Source organism: Dipodomys ordii, unplaced genomic scaffold, assembly GCF_000151885.1.
Source record: "Dipodomys ordii isolate 6190 unplaced genomic scaffold, Dord_2.0 Scaffold3, whole genome shotgun sequence".
Taxonomy (NCBI): domain Eukaryota; kingdom Metazoa; phylum Chordata; class Mammalia; order Rodentia; family Heteromyidae; genus Dipodomys; species Dipodomys ordii.
In genome coordinates, this window is record NW_012267219.1 from 7,065,529 (window position 1) to 7,087,709 (window position 22,181).

The following is a 22,181-nucleotide window of genomic DNA, read 5'->3' on the forward strand; positions in this document are numbered from 1 at the left end:
AAAAAAAAAACTCTTACTTTCCAGAAAAGCCTTTTCAGAATGAAATTCTTCTGGGCTGCTACTTTAAGTTCTGTAATTAAACAAAGTATCTTCCTCAAAGTATTGTCTTTAAGAAATAGTTCAGATTTCAGTTGACTGAAGTGTTTAATCTTCTCTTCAGATCTACAGAAACACACACACACAACAAATAAAGTCTAGGTAAAAACAAGATACGAAGTTTACAAATAACTGGCAGGTTGGTAAAACTTTATGGAATTTTCATGTCATTTTTGTATTACTAATTACTCACCAGTAGTAAACCTTGCACCCCCAAAGTGGACTGTTTTTTGACACCTTTTTTAACTGCCCTTGACTTCAGTGCTACCCACTCAGGAATATAGTCAGTGTACCTGGTAAACTTCTGTCCTTTCTTAGCCACCCTCATATCAGGTACTATAATGCATGAACTATGTATCAACTCACTTTTTTGTTGTTTATTAAAGAAGCTTCTTTATAAAGAAAACTTGCTTTCTCTGCTTGATAGAGAAAGCCAGTATGGCTTGACTGAAACTATTAAATAAACAAACAAACACACCTGATAGATGGGCACTGGTAGCTCATTCCTGTAATTCTATACTCAGGAGTAAGAGCTGAGGGTTGCAGTTCAAAGCCAGGGCAGCAAAGACTATGAGATTCTTATCTCCAATTAACCCCCAAAAAGCCAGAAGTGAAGCTATGGCTTAAGTGGTAGATTGCTAGGCTTGAGTGAAAAAGCTAAGAGACAATGTCCAGGCCCTGAGTTCAAGCCCCAGAACTGGGAAGCAGGAGGAAGGAAGGGGTTGTTAGGGAAAGAAAGAAAGTAAAGCCAGAAAGGAGAGAGTAGGAGTGTTCTGGGAACTGTGTATTTAAACTTAGGGCAGGAATGTGAGAGACCCAAGAGCTGGAGATGGAAAATAAAAAGAGACATTATGAACATCTTCATAATCTGTTAAGAGTTTAGACATTCACTAAGGGAATGGAAACCATTCAAAGGTTTTTAGAAAGGGCTGGGAACGTGGCTTAGTGGTAGAGTGCTTCCCTAGCATGCATGAAGCCCTAGGTTTGATTCTTCAGTTCCACATACACAGAAAAAGCCAGAAATGGTGCTGTGGCTCAAGTGGTGGAGTGCTAGCCTTGAGCAAAAAGAAGCTCAGGGACAGTGCTCAGGCCCTGAGTTCAAGCCCTAGGACTTGGGGAAAAAAAAAGCAAAAACGGGGCTGGGAAGATGGCTCAGTGGTAGAGCGCTTGCCTTGCATGCCTGAGACCCTGGGTTCAATTCCTCAGCACCACATAAGCAAAATGAAAAAAGCTGGAAGTGGCACTGTGGCTCAAGTGGTAGAGCGCTAGCCTTGAGCTAAGAGCTGAGGGACAGCGCCCAGGCCCAGAGTTCAGGCCCCACAATCGGACCCAAAAAAAATAATAATAAAATAATTTAAAAAAAGCAAAAATAAAAGCTTTGGGCTGGGAAGGTAGCTCAGTGGTAGAGTGCTTGCCTTGCATGCATGAGGCCCCGGGTCAATCCTCAGCACCACAAACGCAGAAAAAGCCAGAAGTGGCGCTGTGGCTCAAGTGGTAGAGTGCTAGCCTTGAACTGAAGAGCTGAGGGACAGCATCCAGGCCCAGAGCTCAGGCCCCATGACCAGCAAAAAAAACAAACAAACAAAACAACAACAACAAAAAGCTTTCAGAAAGGAGTTACATGATCAGATTTGTGCTTCAGAACAATTTCCTATTGCAGTAAGACTGAAAGCAGAGACCAGTAGGAAAACACTGAGATCAGAGATGGTTCTGAGCAAGTGACAGTAGAAAGAAATGGATGTTATCCAGATAAACTAGAGGCCCAGTGAATCATGGCTGGACACAGAGGATGGTAAAGTAGGGAAAGGGGAGGTAAGGGCAATGCTCAGGACTATAGCTTAGGTGATCAGACAGCTTAGGGTAATAATATAATTCCATGTTAGAAGCACAGAGAATGATTGGGATCAGAAAGAAGATGGTGAATTCTCTTTTGAATAGGCTGACTTTAAGGTTCCTGTGAGATATATAAGAGGTAATGTCCAGTAGATGCTTATACTTACTGGCCTAACCTTATAAATTATTGTATCTATTACTTCCACCTCAACTCTCAACTCAGACCAGAGAGTTGAGGTGGAGATAAAAATACAATAATGACATGTTAGATGGAGGGAGGGAAGGAGGAAGGGAGGGAGGTGTCAACCACATATTCAATATAGAACTAGGAAAGATAAAGGGGAGAGAGAAATCTCTCAAGCAGCTACCATAAAAGGAGACATGTGAACATGTTTACAATCTGCTGACAGTTTAGACTTTCCCTTAAAAGCATACCATCATCCCTTACCTATATGGCTTTTGACTTCCTGTAACAGCACTATACTCACTAGCATACACAGGATCTTGTAAAAGAGTAGCCTTCTGAAAGAGGAAGAAAGTAGGAATTGTTAGAATTTGTGTTTGCTGAAAATCAGTTATTTCGACCTTTAGTTAATATCTTGCATCTACTCTTTCAATACTTCCATGGTACCAGATTTACTTATTTAATTCTAGGGAATGAATTAGGAATTCTAGGAAATTTTTTATTACCTAATTTGTAAAAAGTTTTTTGTTTTTGTTTTGTGCCAGTCTTGAGGCCTGGCATTGTCCTTGAGCTTCTAGCTCAAAGCTAGCACTCTACCACTTGAAACACAACACCATTTCTGGCCTTTTCTGAGTAGTTTATTGAAGATAAGAATCTCATGGACTTTCCTGTCCAAGCTGGCTTTGAACTGGGATCCTCTGATCTCAGCCTCCTGAGCTAGCTTTCAGGCATGAGCCACGAGCACCCAGCTATACAAAGTTTTGAACATAATATTTCTCAGGATTTGTCAAATACATAAATACATACAAAATAAAATTTTTTGTTTGATCCTCAGTCTCCCCTCAAAAAGAAGACATTTAATTGTGAGTTCTGACTCTTCTTCAAAAGTTACTGTGTAAACCAGGTGTTAGTGGCTGATGCCTATCATCCTAGCTACTCAGGAGGCTGAAATCTGAGGAACATGGTTTAAAGTCAGCCTAGGCAGAAAAGTCCATGAAACTATTACCTCCAATTAACTAGGAAAAAAAGCCAAAAGTGGGGGTATGGCTCAAGTGGTAAGGTGCCAGCCTTGAACAAAAAGCAAAGCTATAAAACCTTAAGTTCGCCAGGCGCCCATGGCTCAGGCCTGTAATCAGGAGGCTGTGATCTGAAGATCAAGGTTCAAAGCCAGCCCAGGCAGGAAAGGCCATGAGACTCTTATCTCCAATAAACCACTAGCAAACCGGAAGTGGCGCTGTGACTCAAGCAGTAGAGCGCTCACCTTGAGCTGAAGAGCGCAGGGACAGTGCCCAAGCCCAGAGTTCAAGCCCCATGACTGACCAAAAAATTCCCAAAAAACCCTTAAGTTCAAGCCCTTGAACTGAACTGGCGTGCACACGCACACACACACACAGTTACTGTATAATCTTGAATTAGTCACTTAGAAATTTTTGTGTTTCAAGCAATTGTGAGGCTCTAATTTCAAACAGAAAAAAGGAAAGGAAGGAAGGGAGGGAGAAAATTGAATATTTTGCTTTAGTTTTCTAATTTGTAAAATAACCTGGGCTGGTGATTACTACATAAAATTATTTGACCCTACAACAGTACCTGTTAACCTAGTAAATCAAAGAAATGCAGAAACCTATTGATAATGTTCATTTTTTTCCTGAGGAAGTCTTTGTTACCCTAGTTGACTTTGAAAGGCACTGGTGAGGCTCAATAGTGAGTATGTTGCTTACTTCCTTCTACAAAAACTCAGGTTCTTCTGTAAGACACTACTGTTTAATAAGTAGCTCTCTTGCTGGTCACCAGTAGTTCATAATTGTAATCCTAGAAGCTACAGGATCTCAAGAGGCAGATATCTGAGAGTCAAAGTTGAAAGCCAGCCTGGACAGGAAAGTCTGTGAGACTTATGCCCTATTAACCTCAAAATGCTATCAGTGGAGTTGTGGTTCAAGTAATAGAGTGCCAGCCTTGAGTAAAAATGCTAAGGAATATCATCCAGGCCAAGTTCAACCCATATCAGCACACAAAAAAGCAGTTCTTACTACAATAGGCTGAAGGAAATATCCCCTGAATTTTCCAGTGCATTTGCCTTTCATAATAATTAAATTTCAAGGCCAAATTTCCAAAATGAGGAGGCAACACAGAGAAGGCATGATTAGCTTAAAAAAATATACTGTTGGGTGCTGGTGGTTCAGGACTGTAATCAGGAGGCTGAGATCTGAGGATCTCGGTTCATAGCCAGCCCAGGCAGGAAAGTCTGTGACACTCTTACCTCCAATAAACCACTCAGAAAACAAGAAGTGGCACTGTGGATCAAGTGGTAGAGGGCAATCCTTGAGTCGAAGAGCTGAGGGACAGTGTCCAGGCCCAGAATTCAAGCCCCATGACCGATAAAAAACAGTAACAACCAAAACTGAGGTCAAGGTTAATTTAGAAGAGCACTTACTATAATATAATTGTTCCATGAACTTTTTAAGTACAGGAATATTGATGAAGTTTTAGAAATAATATACAAATGAAGTTCCAGCTCCTTTTTCTCTGGGTTGGAATTGCTCTGTAAAGGGTAAGCTAGGAGAGTATTTCCAAAATTAAACTCATTTCTGTTCCTGTCGCAGGTGAAAGCGACATCACTTGGAAAATCTGTGTAGTCTGGAAATCCCTGGGCCTCTTCTGGGATTTTTGTACAAGATGGTGAGCTGACAGCCTTGCCAGAAGCTGCTGTGCATTGACTACTTGTCCTGGAGGGGGAAGGTAAGGGTCGAAAGGCACCTTGGCCACCAAGTGACAGTTTCCTGAAGGCTGAAGGACAAAGCATTGGGTCCTTTGATGGTGTTCTGCTCTCCTGGTCGCACCTGTGGGTAGAATTTAGCATTAAATGTGATACTCAGAATATAACAGTAAAGGCCAAGCACCAGGCCAGTTTTGTTTTGTTTCATTTTAACATAAAATCTGTTTGACCACAACACTGATCATTTTAGTGCTAGCTACAAAAATTATCCTATGTTTTCTTGATTAGAAGGCTTATCTTTTTTGTATTATGGTATCTATCTTTCATGGTACCTCCATGAAAGTGGAAAAGAGGAAGGATGGAAGGGAGGGAGGGAGGAAGAAAAAAAAGGAGGAAGGGAGGGAAGAAGAGAGAAAGAGAAGAACTCAGAGACTTTGTTTTGTTTTTGGCAGTTGTGGGGCTTGAACTCTGGGCACTGTCCCTCTGCTCTTCAGCTCAAGGCTTGAGCTCTACCACTTGAGCCACAGCACCACTTCCGGTTTTCTGGGTAATTTATTGGAGATAAGAGTCTCACAGATGTTCCTGCCTGGGCCGGCTTTGAACTGTGACCCTCAGATCTCAGCCTCCTAAGTAGCTAGGATTACAGGCATGAGCCACCCGCACTTGGCTCAGAGACCTTTTTAAGCTTCTTTCTTCCATGTAAGGATACAAGAAACTGACCATTTGTAATCCAGAAGAAGGCTTTTACCATGTTATCAGATGGATGTCAGACTTACAAACTCCAGAGCTGAGAGAAATAAATTTCTAATGTTTAAAAGCCATCAGTCTGTGGTCCTTGTTATAGCAGGCCACTGACTAAGACAGTGATAAATGTGTCTAGCTTAGAAATGAAATGCATACTTGAATATTCCATAACTTTTGCATACCCACACATATACAGACATGCCGTAATACTGGGTTTAAACTTGGGGCCTGGGTACTCTCCTTTACACTTATTCACTCAAGGCTAGCACTCTACCACTTGAGCCATAGCTCCATTTCTGGCTTTTTGGTGGTTAATTGGAGGTAAGTATCTCATGGACTTTCCTGCCCAGTCTGGCTTCAAAAGGTGATCCTCAGATCTCAGCCTTAGTTGGGCACTGGTGGCTCAGGACTTTTACCCAACTACTCAGGAGGCCGAGATCTGAGGATTGCAGTTCAAAGCCAGCAAGGGCAGAAAAGACCACAAGAGACTCTTATCTCCAATTAATCATTCAAAAACCGGAAGTAGAGCTGTGGCTCAAAGTGGTAAAGTGCTATCCTTGAGCTAAAGAGTTTAGAGACAGTGCCCAAGCCCTGAGTTCAAGCCCCACAACCAACATACACACACACACACACACACATCTCAGCCTCCCTACTAGCTAGAAATACAGACATGAGCCACTAATGCCCAGCTCTTATATCTTTTTGTTTTGAGGAGGGGGGAGTCCTGGTGCTAGAACTCAGGGCTTGAACACTGTCTCTGAGCTTTATTCCACTTAACACTAGAGCTTTACTACTTTGAGCCATAATACCACATCCCGTTTTCTGGTGGTTAATTGGAGATAAGAGTCTCAGAGATTTTCCTGCCCTAGGCTGGCTTCAAACAGCAATCCTCAGATCTTAGCCTTCTGAGTAGTTAGGATTACAGTGTGAGCCACCAGCATCTAGCTTCCCATACCTTTTTAAGATAGTATGAAGGGCTGGGAATGTGGCTTAGTAGTAGAGTGTTTGTCTAGCATGCATGAAGCCCTGGGTTCGACTCCTCAGTACCAAATAAACAGAAAATCCAAAAGTGGCACTGTGGCTCAAGTAATAGAGTACTAGCCTTGAGCACAGAGAGGCTCAAGGACAGTGCCCAGGACCTGGTTTCAAGTTTCAGGACTGGCAAAAAAAAAAAAAAAAGATAGTATGAAATAAGGATACTGGATCTAACAGCACCATCGTGGCCACAAGGTGGATGCTAGGGAATTGGATTTAACTGGTGCCATCTTGCCTTCATGGCAAGGAAGTTCCACTCCCTCAGTCGTGTGTGCCTGAATCCCTGGAGGGAGGGCTGGGACTTGGATGATAGATTACTGGACCTGTCAGTTCTGTGCCTTAAACTCCGGAGACTCTGAAGTTTCCTGTGATGCTGCCCACTGACCCTATTTAGGTCCAGACCAGCTCAGAAGCCATTACACCATGCCTCATGTCTCCTAGCTCTCCTCGGTCACCATGGTGTCCCACTTCAGCTCTCCATTGGGGTTGATCTGGTGTTTTGGTATTGTTTTTCTGCTCTTTTTTCCCTCTCCTGCTCTCAATTTTCTAACAGTGTTAAGTGTATTCGAGGGGCTGCCTGTCTTATTTATGAGTCCACCTGCATTCACCAGCTTTCTAATAAGGACTCTCGATTCAACATCTCAGAATGTGGCTTCTCTTTCTCATGACTGAGTTCTGGTACTTTTTCTCTCACCCCAACTCCAGCTGAGGATCTAACTCAGGGTGTGGAAGATGTTAGGCAAGCTCTACCACAAATCCAGTTCTAAGGATCTAATTACTGAGTTTCAGTTGGCAAAATATATAAGCTCCTTAATTGACTCTTTTGACTTGGGTGAGGTTTATGGATAAAAATAAGAAAAATGAGATTTGAAAAAATGCTTGACATTTCTGAGTACTCCCAATCTCATTTTTCAAGAGATATTTAGGTAATTTTTTTCTTTTTTCTTTCTTTTTCTTCTCTTTTCTTTGTCTTTTCTTTTTTTTTTGTTTGTTTGTTTATTTTTTTGTCAGTTGTGGAGACTGAATTCTGGGCCTGGGCGCTGTCCCTCAGCTCTTCAGCTCTTCACTCTCCCACTTGAGCCACAGCACCACTTCCAGCTTTTTCTGTTTATATGGTACTGAGGAATAGAACCCAGGGCCTCATGCATGCAAGGCAAGCACTCTACCACTGAGCCACCTTCCCAGCCGATATTTAGGTAATATTTTATGAAACAAATGTAGCTAACTGACTCATAACTTTATGTGAAACCAAATTTAAATCTCAGTTTTAGAAACTGAATATGATAGCCTAGTAATCAATATTTTGAGGTGCTATGACTTTATTTCTGATAAGCTTCGTTTATTTTAATTGAAATTTGACTATGGTATAACCTTTAAATTTTCATCATATCCCAGCCTTTTGCCCCAGATATATGTGGACATTTGATAATCACTTAAATTACATAAATGAGATTAATCTTTAGAAGAATCTGAAGTACATCTTATTTGTGAATTTACAAACTTTGATAAGCCAAGCCAGGCAACAGTGGCTCACACCAGTAATCCTAGCTACCCAGTAGGCTGAGATATGAGGATCACGGTTCAAAGCCAGCCTGGGCAGGAAAGTCCGTGAGAGTCTTATCTCCAATTAACCACCAGAAAACCAGAAATGGTGCTCAAGTGGTAGAGTACATGCCTTGAGCTAAAGGACTCAGAGACAGCCCAGATCCATAGGTCAAGCCCCATGGCCTACAAAGAAGAAAAATAAATTGATAAGCCTATAATAGACTTTAAAAAAACAAAATCTGTAGCTAGAAATGAATATTACTTATTTAAAATCTAGTAGCAGCTACTTTTAACAAAAACAGTTGTGAAGTTGTCAGAAAGCAGTTTCAGTTAGGTAATACTGGAGAGACTGTAAATAATGTTGTGTAAAGGACTTAAAACAAGTACCATGAACTTGCTGTCAAGTAAGCAATACCAGCTAGCTCCTTGGAGCGCATTTATGAAGTGACTCAATTCTACTAAAACAGTGTCCTGCACTGAAGTGAAATTCCTTGTCTTCTGTATTTTTGTGTACAGCACAGATTACCCTAATAGTATTGAGATACGGTATAAAAAAAGAACATCCCTGTCTTTGTCTAGATGTTTGTTAATACTGAAAATAATTAGAAAAAACAGAGAGATAACTTATGATTATCTAAGAAAAAAGAGATGTTCAATAGTTTCTCTTTGTTATTTGTTCCCATGGTTACTTCCTTGATTTCTATCCTTATCAATGTTATTTTGTTCTTTCTTGATTTTTCTTTTTTTTCTTTTTCTCAGTCATGGGGCTTGAACTCTGGGCCTACTCACTGTCCATCAGCTTTTCAGCTCATGGCAAGCGCTCTACCTCTTAAGCCACACTGCCACTTCCACTTTTCTGGTGATTAATTGGAGATAAGAGTCTCATGGGACTTTCCTGCCCAGTCTGGCTTTGAACCGCTATCCTCAGATCTCAGCCTCCTGAGTAGCTAGGATTACAGGCATGAGCCACTGGTGCCCGGCTGATTTTTGTTTTCTTAAGACAGAATCTACCTATGCAGCCTTGGCTGGCCTCGAACTTATGATCCTCTTGTCTCGGCAGCCCGGGTGTTGGCATGACGTCATGTACCACCATTCTGGCTTTTTCTTGCTTTTTTTTTTTCTTGTTTTTTAAAGTTGTGTTTCCCCCCACTACCACCACCACCACCACCACCACCACCCACCCCCGTTAAAGCAGAATTTGCTTGTGTTGAGGTTTGGGAAGGAGGAAATGGCTAAAGCAGAAACTCCTGCCCTTCAGAACAGCAATTCTGCATAAGTGGAAAAGTCATCTGATACTTTTACTAAGAAGATCTCCTAAGTTTCCTTAAAAATAAAAATTGTTAGCCGTGCGCCAGTGGCTCACACCTGTAATCCTAGCTACTTAGGAGGCTGAGATCTGAGAATCATGGTTCAAAGCCAGTCTGGGCAGGAAAGTCTGAGAGACTCTAATCTCCAATAAACCACCAGAAAACTGGAAGTGGTACTGTGGCTTAAGTGGTAGAGCACTTGCCTTGAGCTGAAGAGCTCAAGGACAGCACTCAGCCCCACAATGACAAAAAACAAACAGAAAATAAAAATTGTTGCTAAAATAACTACTTGTGTTTTCTTTTGTAAAAGTGCATGTGAATTCATGGACCTATCTAACAATGAATTACCCTAAACAGAGAGAAAGCTAAATATGAATCTCAAGATCAGAGATCACTAGTCTGTTTCCTGTCCCTCAGGTGTTTAAAAGCCTGTTGTTTATTATTGCCCTGAAAAGTAATCATATTTATGTAATCTGATGTCCCAAGGTAACAGCATCCTTCTTAGGACCTGCAGCTTCTCATAATTAGGCATCACTTCTACACCTAAGAGAAGTTTCAAAGCTCTGCACATGTTAGCACCCTTTAATCCTCTAATTAGTGTTTTCTATCCAGTCTGCCTTTTGTTTAGGCTTCTGATTCAGATGTTTAATTATGGAGATGACAGTGCTAGAAAACGATGGGATGTTAGATTTGGCTCCCTCATTACCCCTTTATCTGAGAACAATTCATTCTTTCCACATGTGGGGTACACAGAAGCTACCATGTTTAAAAAGAAAAAAATATCTTCCCTTCTTCCCAGGTGCTAGTGGCTAATCCTGGTGACTCAGGATGCTGAGATCTGAGGATTACAGTGCAAAGCCAGCCCAGGCAGACACATCTATGAAACTCTTTAACTCCAGCTAAGCAGCAAAAAGCCAGATAAAGAACTGTGGCTTAAATGGTAAAGCACCAGCCTTAAGTAAAAGTAGCTAAGAGATAGTGCCTAGGTCCTGAGTTCAAGTCCAAGTATCAGCACACCCACAAAAAATTCTCCTTTCTTATTATATTACATGTATGAAATACTTGGAATCCAGCTGGAAGGTATTAGTAAAGAAAAAGCATAAAGAAAAACAAATTGAAATATAAATTTTGGCCAGCAAGTTAAAAACAAACGCTAAACAATCTCACCTGAGATACAGTTCATCCAGACTTCTAGACTCTTTTCTTCTCCAATAAATAGGGTTATTATTCTCTTCATTAACTTTAAAAAAAAGGTATTTGGTCATTTATCAAATAATTTGAGCTTATGAAAAAGACTTACTATCATTAAAAGGTTATGACAAAGCCATTTGGTGTCAATGTCCCTTCCTATTTCCATGTTAGCTTTCCATTTGCATTTATATCAAAGGCATGTAGAATGTCAGGTTCATCTGTGCCATCCACTTGGAAATGAAGGATATAGTTCAATCTCTGTTTCTACACTTGGTCTCCTAGACACCAGAGACCTGAGTCTGGCAGGTAAAGACAAGAATGAGGAGATACTTTGAAGATAGGGTTACCTGCTTCTGTATTCCCTGGAATGCATATAGTATTTTATACTCTTCTTTCATAGCTTGGACATGAAGTCCTCAGTAAGCAAAATGTATTTGATGGTATGCTCAGGAGTGCTGGCCAGCTGCAAACAATCTTTAGAAAGGACACTACTGCCAGCCTAGGCAGTAAAGTCCGTGAGACTCTACTCTCCAATTAACCACCAAACAACTGGAAGTGACTCTGTGGCTCAAGTGGTAGAGCACTTGTCTTGAACTGGAAGGAGGAGGAGGAGGAGGAGGAGGAGAAAGAGGAAGAGACACTACAAAAATAACACATCTGCTTTCTCTATTGCAGGAGGTACATTATACTTATCAAAGCCCTATTTCTAGGGGGAAGACTCTCAAGCTTCCATATGTAAAAAATACTCAGTAAACATAAAAGACTCATGGTTGCCTTGTTGGTTTAGTTTTATATTTATCCCACATCATTGGTCTTAGGAAATGTCCTAGGTTTTAGTCAACATGTGTGTATATATAAACAAATATATGCATTTATGAACATATATACACATATTTATACATGTATGTATATATCTATGCTCATTTCTTTGGTACAGTTTATATCTCATTAAATTATGTTTCATTTTGTTTGGGGAGCTAGCCTAGTCACTTCATGCTGATGCCAAAGCTACACTAAATATTTAGTAGCCATTAGCACATGTAGCTATTTGAACTTATTAAGTATTATTAAATTCAGTTACTCAGTAACACTAGTGCTGGGTAGCCACATGTAGCAGGATTAGATATAATTAGAATATGCATAAAACTTTCCATCATTACAGAATGTCGTATTTGGTAATGCTGTTCTAGAATGAATATACCTGAAACTAAGGAATTTCAGTAGTAGGGTCGTGCACTAGGGAAGCATTCTGTTACTCAAACCACATCTCCGATCATTTTGCTTTAGGTTGTTTTATCAGGTAAGGTATTCTGCTTTCTGTGGGGCAGGCTTCACACCACATTCCGTTTACTTATGCCTCTGTCTTAGCTGGGATTTCACATATGTGTCTACCCCTCCCCATCTTATTTGTTTAGATAGGGTACTCTCACTAACTTTTTGACTATGCTGGCCCTGAACTTTGATTTCCTGGATCTCTGTCTCCTGAATAGCTGGGATTCCCAGCCTAAGCCACCATCCCTGGACTTCAACCTAAATAATAAGCGAATACATTCAGCAGCTTTAGGTATTAGTACAGTTCACAATTATCACTCTTTTATCATCAGTACTGTTCATTTATAGTTTGCTATAATTTCGATCTGGAATGTCTCCTAAAAGTTCTGGGTTAAAAGCTTGGTCCTTAGCTTATGGTACCCTTGGCAGGCAGAAGAAAGTTTAAGATTCGGAGACTAGTGACAGGAAGTTACAACCTTCCAAGTCCTTGAAGGGGATATTGGAACGTGGGTCCCTTCTTTTCTTCCTTTCTTGCTTCCCAACTGCCACAAGGAAAGCAGCTACTCTACTACATGCTCTGTTCCACCATATGCTGACTTGCCACAGGCCCAAAAAACTGGCCCACCAGACCATTGACTGAATATGTGAGCCAAAATGAGCCTCAGGTATTGACTCAGAAGTAGAAAGCTAACACCAAGTTTAATGACCATCTCATTTAACTAAAGTTTTCTGGGTGCTAATGGCTTGTGCTTATAATCCTAGTCACTTGGGAGGCTGATAATGAGAGGATCACCATTCCAGGCCAGCATGGGCAAAAAGTTCATGTCTCAACAGAAGAAACTAGACATGATGGCACACATTCATCATCCCAGTGACTATGGGAATCCTAGAATAGGCAGATCATGGTACAGGTACACTCATGGCAGGAACTGAGACCCTATCTCAAAAATAACTGGCATAGGGGGCTAAGTGGTAGAGTGCTTGCCTTGCATGCATGAGGCCCTGGGTTCGATTCCTCAGCACCACATAAGCAGAAAAAGCCAGAAGTAGTACTGTGGCTCAAATGGAAGAATGCTAGCCTTGAGCTGAAGAGCTGAGGGACAGCACCCAGACCAGAGTTCAGGCCCCACGATCAACCCCCCCCCAATAATAACTGGCATAAAATAGGGCTGGCTCCTTGTACAATGCCTGTCTGGCAGGCACAAGGCCCTAAGTTCAAACTCAAGTACTGCCAAATGTGGGGCAGGGTTGGAGGGCAAAGGGGAATTACCACTTTTGATTTTCTAGCATTTCCTTGCAATCAATAAATGCTTACCTCATGTTTAGCTATTAACTCAAAAAAATTATGATTCAAAATGTTAACTGTAGCCCACATAAAGACACAGGTATGCTTAAGATGAAGTATTTATTTATATCTGCAGAAAAGTTGGGCCTAATTAAAAATTGTGTACAAATGTGGTGATTTAAAAACTAAGCAGTTTTACTATAAATAAGCCACTATTTCAAGCTTTCTTTGTTCAGGCAATCAGGTTGACTGGAACATGGACACCTTTGCCATATGATAAAAATATTCCCTAGGCTTTCACCCAAGAGGTTTGGAGTCCGTCCTAATAATTACCTTTATTTAAATATGCAATAGTGAATGCTTGCTGCTCCTCTAGGCATGACATCATCAGTAACATTAAAGATGTTGGTAATACTATTGGCAGACAGCACAACACATTTGAGCCTATCTCTCTCTTGCTCAGGGTTCCATATTACTGACTGTCTAGGAGTTGAACCACAGGGTCCAATGTAAACAGCAATGCCTAATTTGGGGGAACAAACAGATTGAGAAGAGCAGAAAATATAGAGAACATCATTCACATGATGGAAAGAGGGAATCTTTTGTGAATCTTGTAATGTGTGTTATGGTTTCTTGTGACAGCTACAATTGTGTGCCTCAAATGCGTAGTATCAGATGGTCCCTTTGGGGATGCAAGTAAAGAACAGGTAGGAGAGGCATTCTATGAATAGTGCTGTGTATGTACACAAGATAAAACTCTTCCTTTAATTTATTTTGCAAAACGTCTAGGAATTTAAATTTTGTAAGACTTTTACCTGCCTTATTAAAAGCATTATTTTAATGCATTTTTAGGCTTAGACATATGTTGAAGAAAAGCCAAGAAAAATCATGCTTGTGAACAGGATAAATATGCACTCAAGACAACTAACACCAGTTACACACCCTAATTAGTGTGACAAGAGACCAGGTGAGCAACCAGGGATTTTGTAAACCTGCTAATTACAACTTATACAGTTTCTGTGTATGTGTGAAATGGTGCTTGTCCAGGAAAATGTACAAACGCCATATAATTTTTACGTTTTACAGCTACCCCACACTCTGGGAGGCTATGAATCTGACTTGGAGTGAAGTCTAAGAAACAATAAATGGGCTGGTATGAATGCCAGAAATAAAAGGGCTAATCAATGGACCCCCTTGGACTTTCATTCTCCCTCTCTCCTTCCCTATACTAAGGATCATGAGTTTGGAGCTATTTTGGGCTACATAGTGGGCCCTGGATCAAAAGCAAACAAACAATAATAACAAACATAAAAGCCAACCATCAGTAGCTCAGGGCTATAATCCTAGCTATTTAAAAAGGTAAGATCTAAGGATTGAGATACAAAGCCAGCTAGGGGAGGAAAGTCTCAGAGACACTGTCACCAATTAGAAGCAAAAGTGCTGGACAGGAGGTGTGGCTCAAGGTGTGGCTCAGCCCTGCCATGAACATAAAAATAAATCTAGGCCCTAAGGTCAAGTCCCAGTCCCAGCACCCCGTACCCCAACAACAAACCAAACCAATACCAATGAAATAAACTAGAATCTCTCATCAGATCATTCACTATGTCTAATTGGGTTCTTTACCCTCTACAGTTCTCCAGATGATGTTTGATCACGTTAGCATCTAGGTCAATTTAGCCAGTATCCTCCTTAATGATTCTTCTTAATAACTGTTTTTTTTTAAGTCCTGTGGCTTAAACTTGGGGTTTCACACTTGCTAGGTATGTACTCTACTGCTGAACCATGCTCCCAGCCTTTTTTGGCACTAGTTATTTTTGAGGTAAAGTCTTGCTGGGTGTGTACTAATCTGCTTCCCCACATAGCTTGGTTGACAGGCTTGTGCTATCGTTCTTAGCTTCTGTTGATGTGGAGGCTCAAACTTTTCTGCTGTGGCTATTACTAGAAGCACAGCCCTCCAGATCTCAACCTCCCCTGTAGCTAAGAAGGTGATCTTCACATCCAGCTATCAGTTGGGAAGATCTAGAAAATTTTGGTGCTCAGGCTGGCCTGAAACCAGTTTCTTCCCACTCCCCAGATACTAACTTCTCCTTCTAAAACCAATATTGAGCATGTTTTGTTTTGTTTTTGCCTGCCTTCCTTTCTTCCTTTCCTCCCTCCTTCCTTTCTTTCTCCCTTTCTTTGCTTCCTTTCCTTCTCTTTTTTTGTGTTTTTGGTCAGTTGTAGGGTTTGAACTCTGGGCCTGGGCACTGTCCCTCAGCTCTTCAGTTCAAGGCGAGCGCTCTTGATCCACAGCACCACTTACGGTTTTCTGGTGGTCAACTGGAGATAAACAGTCACATGGACTTTCCTGCGTAGGCTGGCTTTGAACCGCCATCCCCAGGTCTCAGCCTCCTGAGTGTGAGCCACCATCACCTAGCCCTTTCCTTCTTTTCTATGTACAGGTTTTTAGTTGCAAATGTGTCAAGACACTCTGCTGCTGATAATGAAAGGATAGGATCAGTTCATCTCCGATGGACAGAACATTAGCTTTTGTGCTTCATTAATAAACTGGCCTTTGCCAAGGTATAACACATACCTTTTTTGTTGTTAGCATTGGCATGATGAAATGGAAATAATAATTTCCTGACACCTTTTTGCTTTTCATCCTCTTTTTTCAAAACAGTTGAAGAATAGAGGATACGAATGTGTTGGTTGGTTTCTCTATCTGGTGATCTCAAAAATTCTGGGTAATCATCAATCTGGAAAAAAATTAATTGAGCTTATTAAAGACAAATAGGACTGCTTACTCCTTTGAGAGTAATAATCCCCCCTGCCAAAATCAAGCACAATTTTAAACTGCATTTTTTCTTTTCATATTCCCCATTGGGACATGTTTTCTCTTCTTGTTGTTATATTTCCCAATCCTTTTTCTATTTGCTTTAGTCCTTACTACAAGTGTGCTCAGCAACAGAACCCAAGAAACTATTTCCACTATAGGATTACTGAATAAATAGTAACAATGTTTTTATTTGTTTTTTTTGGGGGGGGGGTCCGGTCGTGGGGCCTAAACTCTGGGCCTGGGCGCTGTCCCTAAGCTCTTCAGCTCAAGGCTAGCACTGTACCACTTGAGCCACAACGCCACTTCTGGCTTTTTTCTTTTTGCTTATGTGGTGCTGAGGAATCAAACCCAAGGCCTCATGCATGCAAGGCAAGCAAGCGCTCTACCACTGAGCCACCTTCCCAGCCCCAATGTTTTTATTTGTTAAAAGATATCCCTCTCCACTTCCATTTTGAAAATACTCTTTTCAAAAAAGATACCACGTACACTAAGATTATCATTGTATTCACCTAATAATATACATATGTGAAAATGGAACCAAGTAATTTAGGGGGATGAGTGGAGTTGAAATAGATAGGGAGGGTAGAAAGATGGAAGGGATGATACTGATCAAGATGCACTGTACTCATATATTGACACATTGAATTGAAACCCCTTTGTACAGCTAAAGATAATTTAAAAACAAATGTTAGACTAGGTGTCGGTGGTTCACCCCTGTAATCCTAACTACTCAGCGGGCTGACATCTGAGAATTGCGATTAGAGGCCAGCCCAGGCACAAAAAAATCCATGGGACTCTTACCTATAATAAACTACTCAGAAAAGCTGCACGTAGAACTGTGACTCAAGTAGTAGAGCACTAGCCTTGATCACAGAGAGGCTCAGTACAGTGCCCAGGCCCTAAATTCAAGCAGCAAATTTTTATTTATCTACTTATTTTGTTGGTCGTGGGGCTTAGGAACTGCCCCAGCTCTTCAGCTCAAGGCAAGCATTCTACCACTTGAGCCACAGTGCCATTTCCAGTTTTCTGAGTGATTAATTGGAGATTAAGAGTCTCACGGACTTTCCTGCCTGAGCTGGCTTTGACCTGCAATCCTCAGATCTCAGACTCCTGAGTAGTTAGAATTACAGGCATGAGCCACCGGCACCCTGCTTAAATACATTTTTTAAAGGTCTCAAAAAAGCATAATTTAATGAACCTTAAATTGGAAGTTTTTCTATCCAGGAGACAATAGTCTATAAGAGATTTGGAGTATAAACATCTAGGTTTGAACCATTAAAAAGTTTCAAAGTCCTCGGTTTTCTTCTTTATTTTTTTTTTTTTTGGTCCGGTCATGGGGCCTGAACTCTGGGCCTGGGCACTGTCCCTCAGCTATTCAGCTCAAGGCTAGTGCTCTACCACTTGAGCCACAGCGTCATTTCCAGTTTTTTTTTTCTGCTTATGTGGTGCTGAGGAATCGAACCCAGGGCCTCATGCATACAAGGCAAGTGCTCTACCACTGAGCCAACTTCCCAGCCCAAGTCCTCTGTTTTCTATTCTTGATTTTACTTATTTATTTATTTTGTGCTGTACTGGAGCTCAAACTCAGGGTATCACACTCTTCCTGGCTTGCATTCTACCAGTTGAGCCACCATTCCACTTCTAGCTGGCTAACTAGAAAGAAGAGTCTTCAGGACTTTCTGCTTGAGCTGGCCTTGTACTAGGATCTTCAGATCTTAAGCTCTTGAGTAGCAAGGATTGAAGAAATGAGTCACCAGCATTGGTATTCTATTCTGTATGTGGAGGTGGGGTAGGAGGGGTTTGGGGCTTGGGGTTGGGGGTGGGGGTATGTTCTGGTACTGGGGCTTGAAATCAGGGCCTAGACACCATCCTTGAGCTTTTTTGGCTCACAGCTGGCACTCTACCACTTGAGCCACAGCTTTACTTCCAGCTTTCTGGTGGTTAATTGGAGCTAAAGTCTCAGGAACGTTTCTGCCCAGGCTGGCTTCAAACTGTGATCCTCAGATTCAGTCTACTGAGAAGCTAGGGTTAGCCATTCACCTTCATTGAAACAGTGCTTTACTGGTCCTGCTGATTTGGGTTTAGCCATCCTATAACAAGCTGATCCAACACATGCTGGTTCTTCCTTCTGGAGTGTATTTGCCCCTTTTCTCTGCCTAGAAAATTGTATTCATCCTTTAAAATCAAGCTTTTCGCTTTCTCAACAAAATGTCACCTGTGACATGCTCCTGACAGAATTCTTCAGAGTTCCTATAACATTGCTTTACTACATCTGTTGTCCTGTTTCATTGTAAATGTCTGCCCGTAACTTTTTTTTTCTTTTTTTTTTTCATCTGCTTGTCCCCCTTCCTAAATTATGAGACACTCAAAAGCATGTATCATTTTCTTTAATTCATTCTTAGGTCCTAGTAATTCAATATATTGGTTAAATGTGCCATAAAAAAAGCTATCATCCATATGTTGTAGAGAAGTCTGGGCCCCTGTTTAAAAATCAATTTACTAAATGGTACATTATGTAGTAAACATAAGGCCCAGCAAGAACTAAAATGACATCTTTCAACTCTCAGGATCTTTGGGGGCTTTAACGTCCTTTATGCACAGCAAACAAACTCTCCAATCTCCAATAAACGAAGGAAATCAATTAAGTAGTTATAGTTTAATGAGTTACCTGTTCCAAAAGTATTTTAGAGAAAACATAAAAGACTATGGCTGGCTGGGAAGGTGGCTGAGTGGTAGAGCGCTCGCCTTGCATGCCTGAGGCCCTGGGTTCGATTCCTCAGCACCACATAAGCAAAAAGAAAAAAGCTGGAAGTGGCACTGTGCCTCAAGTGGTAGAGCGCTAGCCTTGAGCTGAAGAGCTGAGGGACAGCGTCCAGGCCCAGAGTTCAAGCCCCATGACCGGACCCCCCCCCAAAAAAAAAAGACTATGGCCAACTTTCCACCTGTTTATGGAGACATTTTGAGTGGATTGCCATCAAATTAAACTATAGTAGTGATTGCCTATGTCACACTGTCCATAGCTTAGTCCTAAAGAGAAGCTTTTTTTAAAAAACAGTTGGAACCTGAGAGATACTTCTACTGTTTTAACTAGAAACCTGATTGTAGTCTCTATCAGGTGTTTTACTTTCCATTATACTCTACCTCAGCACTAGTGTACCAGTCCCTTAGGAAGTTTGAGTAGATGAGTTGGTTTAGGAGTCTGTGAATATTGCTAGTATAAAAGGATCCACCACAAAGTCTGAAAAGGATTATTAGTTTTGAGAATTGACCAGTGTCTAGAAAAGACTCCTTAGACCATTTCATTGTTAAAATTGAAAAAAAATCATTGCCTCAGGGCCAAGGGCCAAAGGCCACAGCTAAGAAAGACTTAGGCCTGAACTCTGGGTCTGTGCGCTGTCCCTCAGCTCTTCAGCTCAAGGCTAGCACTCTACCACCACTTGAGCCACTGCACCACTTCTGGCTTTTTTCTTTTTGCTTATGTGGTGCTGAGGAATCGAACCCAGGGCCTCATGCATACAAGGCAAGCGCTCTACCGCTGAGCCACCTTTCCAGCCCTAGAAATAAGTATTTCAAGTCTTGGTCTTGTCTAAAGGATGCTACATCTCTCAGCTAAGCCTGTCCTTGAATCTCATCAGCAGTATCAATGGTAGCAATCACAGCCTTGGAATGACAACAGCCTTGAGGAGTTATGGCATAAAAGGATGAACAAGGTGTTTTTGTTTGGTCTGATGTTGTTTGTTTAAGTAGGGGGGAGGGTGAGGTCTCACTTGTTGACTAGGCTGGCCTCAAATACATAATCCTCCTGCCTCAGCCTCTGCAGTAGCTAGGATTACAGATCAAGCTAACAAGGTGTTCATAATTTCAGCCCTTCCCTTAAGATGACTATGTTGTTTCTATAGCAAAACTTAAAGGTTTCTAAAGTGTCATAAATTTGAAGAAGATAAACATTACTCTGTGTACAGTGGTGGAAGAATACTGACACAGGCCAAAAGCCCCAGGGTTGCATTCTAGCTCAGATTGTTTAGGAATATGTGACCTCATAGAAGTGTTTACCCTTGCTTTACCTGTGTTTCCTTATCCGTAAAAGACAAATAATATACCTTCCTTATAAACTTAATAAGATTATGTGAGATACTCTATTTAAAAGAGTTTTGCACAATACTCTTTATTTAAAAGTTTTTTTCAATTGGTATTTTTTTATTATTAATGACCATAAGAAGCTCAGCAATACAATACTAATATTCATGTTCTACTCTGCTCAAAATTTGTCTCTGATTATCTCAATGCAGCAAAATGAATTTGGGGAGAAAAGATAATTTGTTATTATCTCAAATGAATAACATGAATACACCCCTAACTTCTTTAAATATATCCCTAATTTCTTCTTTAAGAATACTGTGTTGGTTGGGCTGGGAAGGTGGCTCAGTGGTAGAGCGCTCGCCTTGCATGCTTGAGGCCCTGGGTTCAATTCCTCAGCACCACATAAGCCGGAAGTGGCGCTGTGGCTCAAGCGAGCCTTGAGCTGAAGAGCTGAGGGACAGTGCCCAGGCCCAGAGTTCAAGCCCCACGACCAGACCCAAAAAAAAAAAAAAAAAAAGAATACTGTGTTGGGGCTGGGAATGTGGCTTAGTGATAGAGTGCTTGCCTAGCATGCAGGCAAGCCGTGGATTTGATTCCTCAGAACCACTTAAGAAAAAGCCAGCTGTGGCTCAAATGGTAGAGTGCTGGTTAAGCAAAAGAAGCTCAGGGACAGGGCTGGGAAGGTGGCTCAGTGGTAGAGCGCTTGTCTTGCATGCATGAGGCCCTGGGTTCAATTCCTCAGTACCACATAAGCAGAAAAAGCCAGAAGTGGAGCTGTGGCTCAAGTGGTAGAGTGCTAGCCTTGAGCTGAAGAGCTGAGGGACAGCGCCCAGGCCCAGAATTCAGGCCCCATGACTGGCAAAAAAAAAAACGCTCAGGGACAGTTCCAGGCCCAGAGTTCAAGCCCCAGGACTGGTTAAAAAAAAGAAAATACTATATGTTGGGCAGTGGTGGCTCATGCCTATAATCCTAACTACTTAGGAAGCTGAGATCTGAGGATAAGAATCAAAGCCAGCTGGGGGAGAAAGTCCCATGACACTTTATCTCCAATAAACCAGTCAGAAAACCAGAAGTGGTGCTGTGGCTCAAATGGTAGAGAACTAGCATTGAGCTGAAGAGCTGAGGGACAGTGCCCAGGCCCAATAAATACTGTGTATCTACATTTTATCACATTTATATTTGCAACTGGTTTTAATTTCTCCTACATTAAAATATAACTTTCAAAGTGTAATGGGTTTATTTTCTAGGTTTCCAATATTTTAGGAACAAAGCCATATTTTAATCCTTTCATCTCAGATACCGTCTATCAGCTTTTTTTTTTTTTCAGTCAGTCTTGGGGCTTGAACTCTGGGCCTGGCTGCTATCCCTCTGCTCTTCAGCTCAAGGCTAGCGCTTTACCACTTGAGCCACAGCGCCACTTCTTCTATCAGCTTTTAACTTCAGAAATCTTCACAGGTGGTTTTTGTTTTCTTTTGTTTTTACCAGTTGTGGGGCTTGAACTCAGGGCCTGACAGACCCTGAGCTTCTTTTACTCAAGGCTAGTATTTTACCACTTAAGCCACAGCACCACTTCTGGCCTTTTCTTATTATGTGGTACAGAGGAATTGAACCCAGGACTTCATGCATGCTAGACACTAAGCTACATTCCCAACCCACAGCTGATTTTCTAGTTTCTAATTTATTCACCATATATATATATATATATATATATATATATATATTTGATCTACAAAGTTCCAAACTGAGATACATAAAATCTGAGATGGATTTCTGTGTTCAAAGAGCTTAGAGTCTTGTGGAGATTCAGTCAACCACAAAACAAATTTTCCAGTGCTAGGACTTGAACTCTAGGTCTTTTACATGCTAATAAGCAAGAGCTCTCTCACTGAAGTATATTCTGAGCCCTTGGAGTTTTGAGACAGGATCTCTCAATATAATCCAGGCTAGCCTTGAACTCGTGATCATCCAGTGCCTGCCTCCAAAGTGCTGGAATTGCTGGAATGTACCACAGCGTCGGGCCTTTCATCTAGTTTTTAAGTGTTTCTGTCATAAAATATGAATTTCAAAATACAACTTTG

The 22,181-nt window shown here is 41.3% G+C and overlaps 1 protein-coding gene across 1 annotated transcript in view; it reads right to left on the bottom strand.

Moving 5' to 3' along the window:
- Positions 1–22,181, bottom strand: part of LOC105987301 (chromosome unknown open reading frame, human C12orf56) — a 46,890-nt gene that overhangs the window by 22,325 nt on the left and 2,384 nt on the right. The window contains exons 2-6 of the mRNA XM_013018517.1: positions 15,781–15,943; positions 10,625–10,697; positions 4,545–4,950; positions 2,378–2,451; positions 18–162 (exon numbers count right to left, since the gene is read on the bottom strand). Coding sequence (XP_012873971.1) covers positions 18–162; positions 2,378–2,451; positions 4,545–4,950; positions 10,625–10,697; positions 15,781–15,943 — 861 coding nt within the window. The remainder of the gene's footprint in view (positions 1–17; positions 163–2,377; positions 2,452–4,544; positions 4,951–10,624; positions 10,698–15,780; positions 15,944–22,181) is intronic.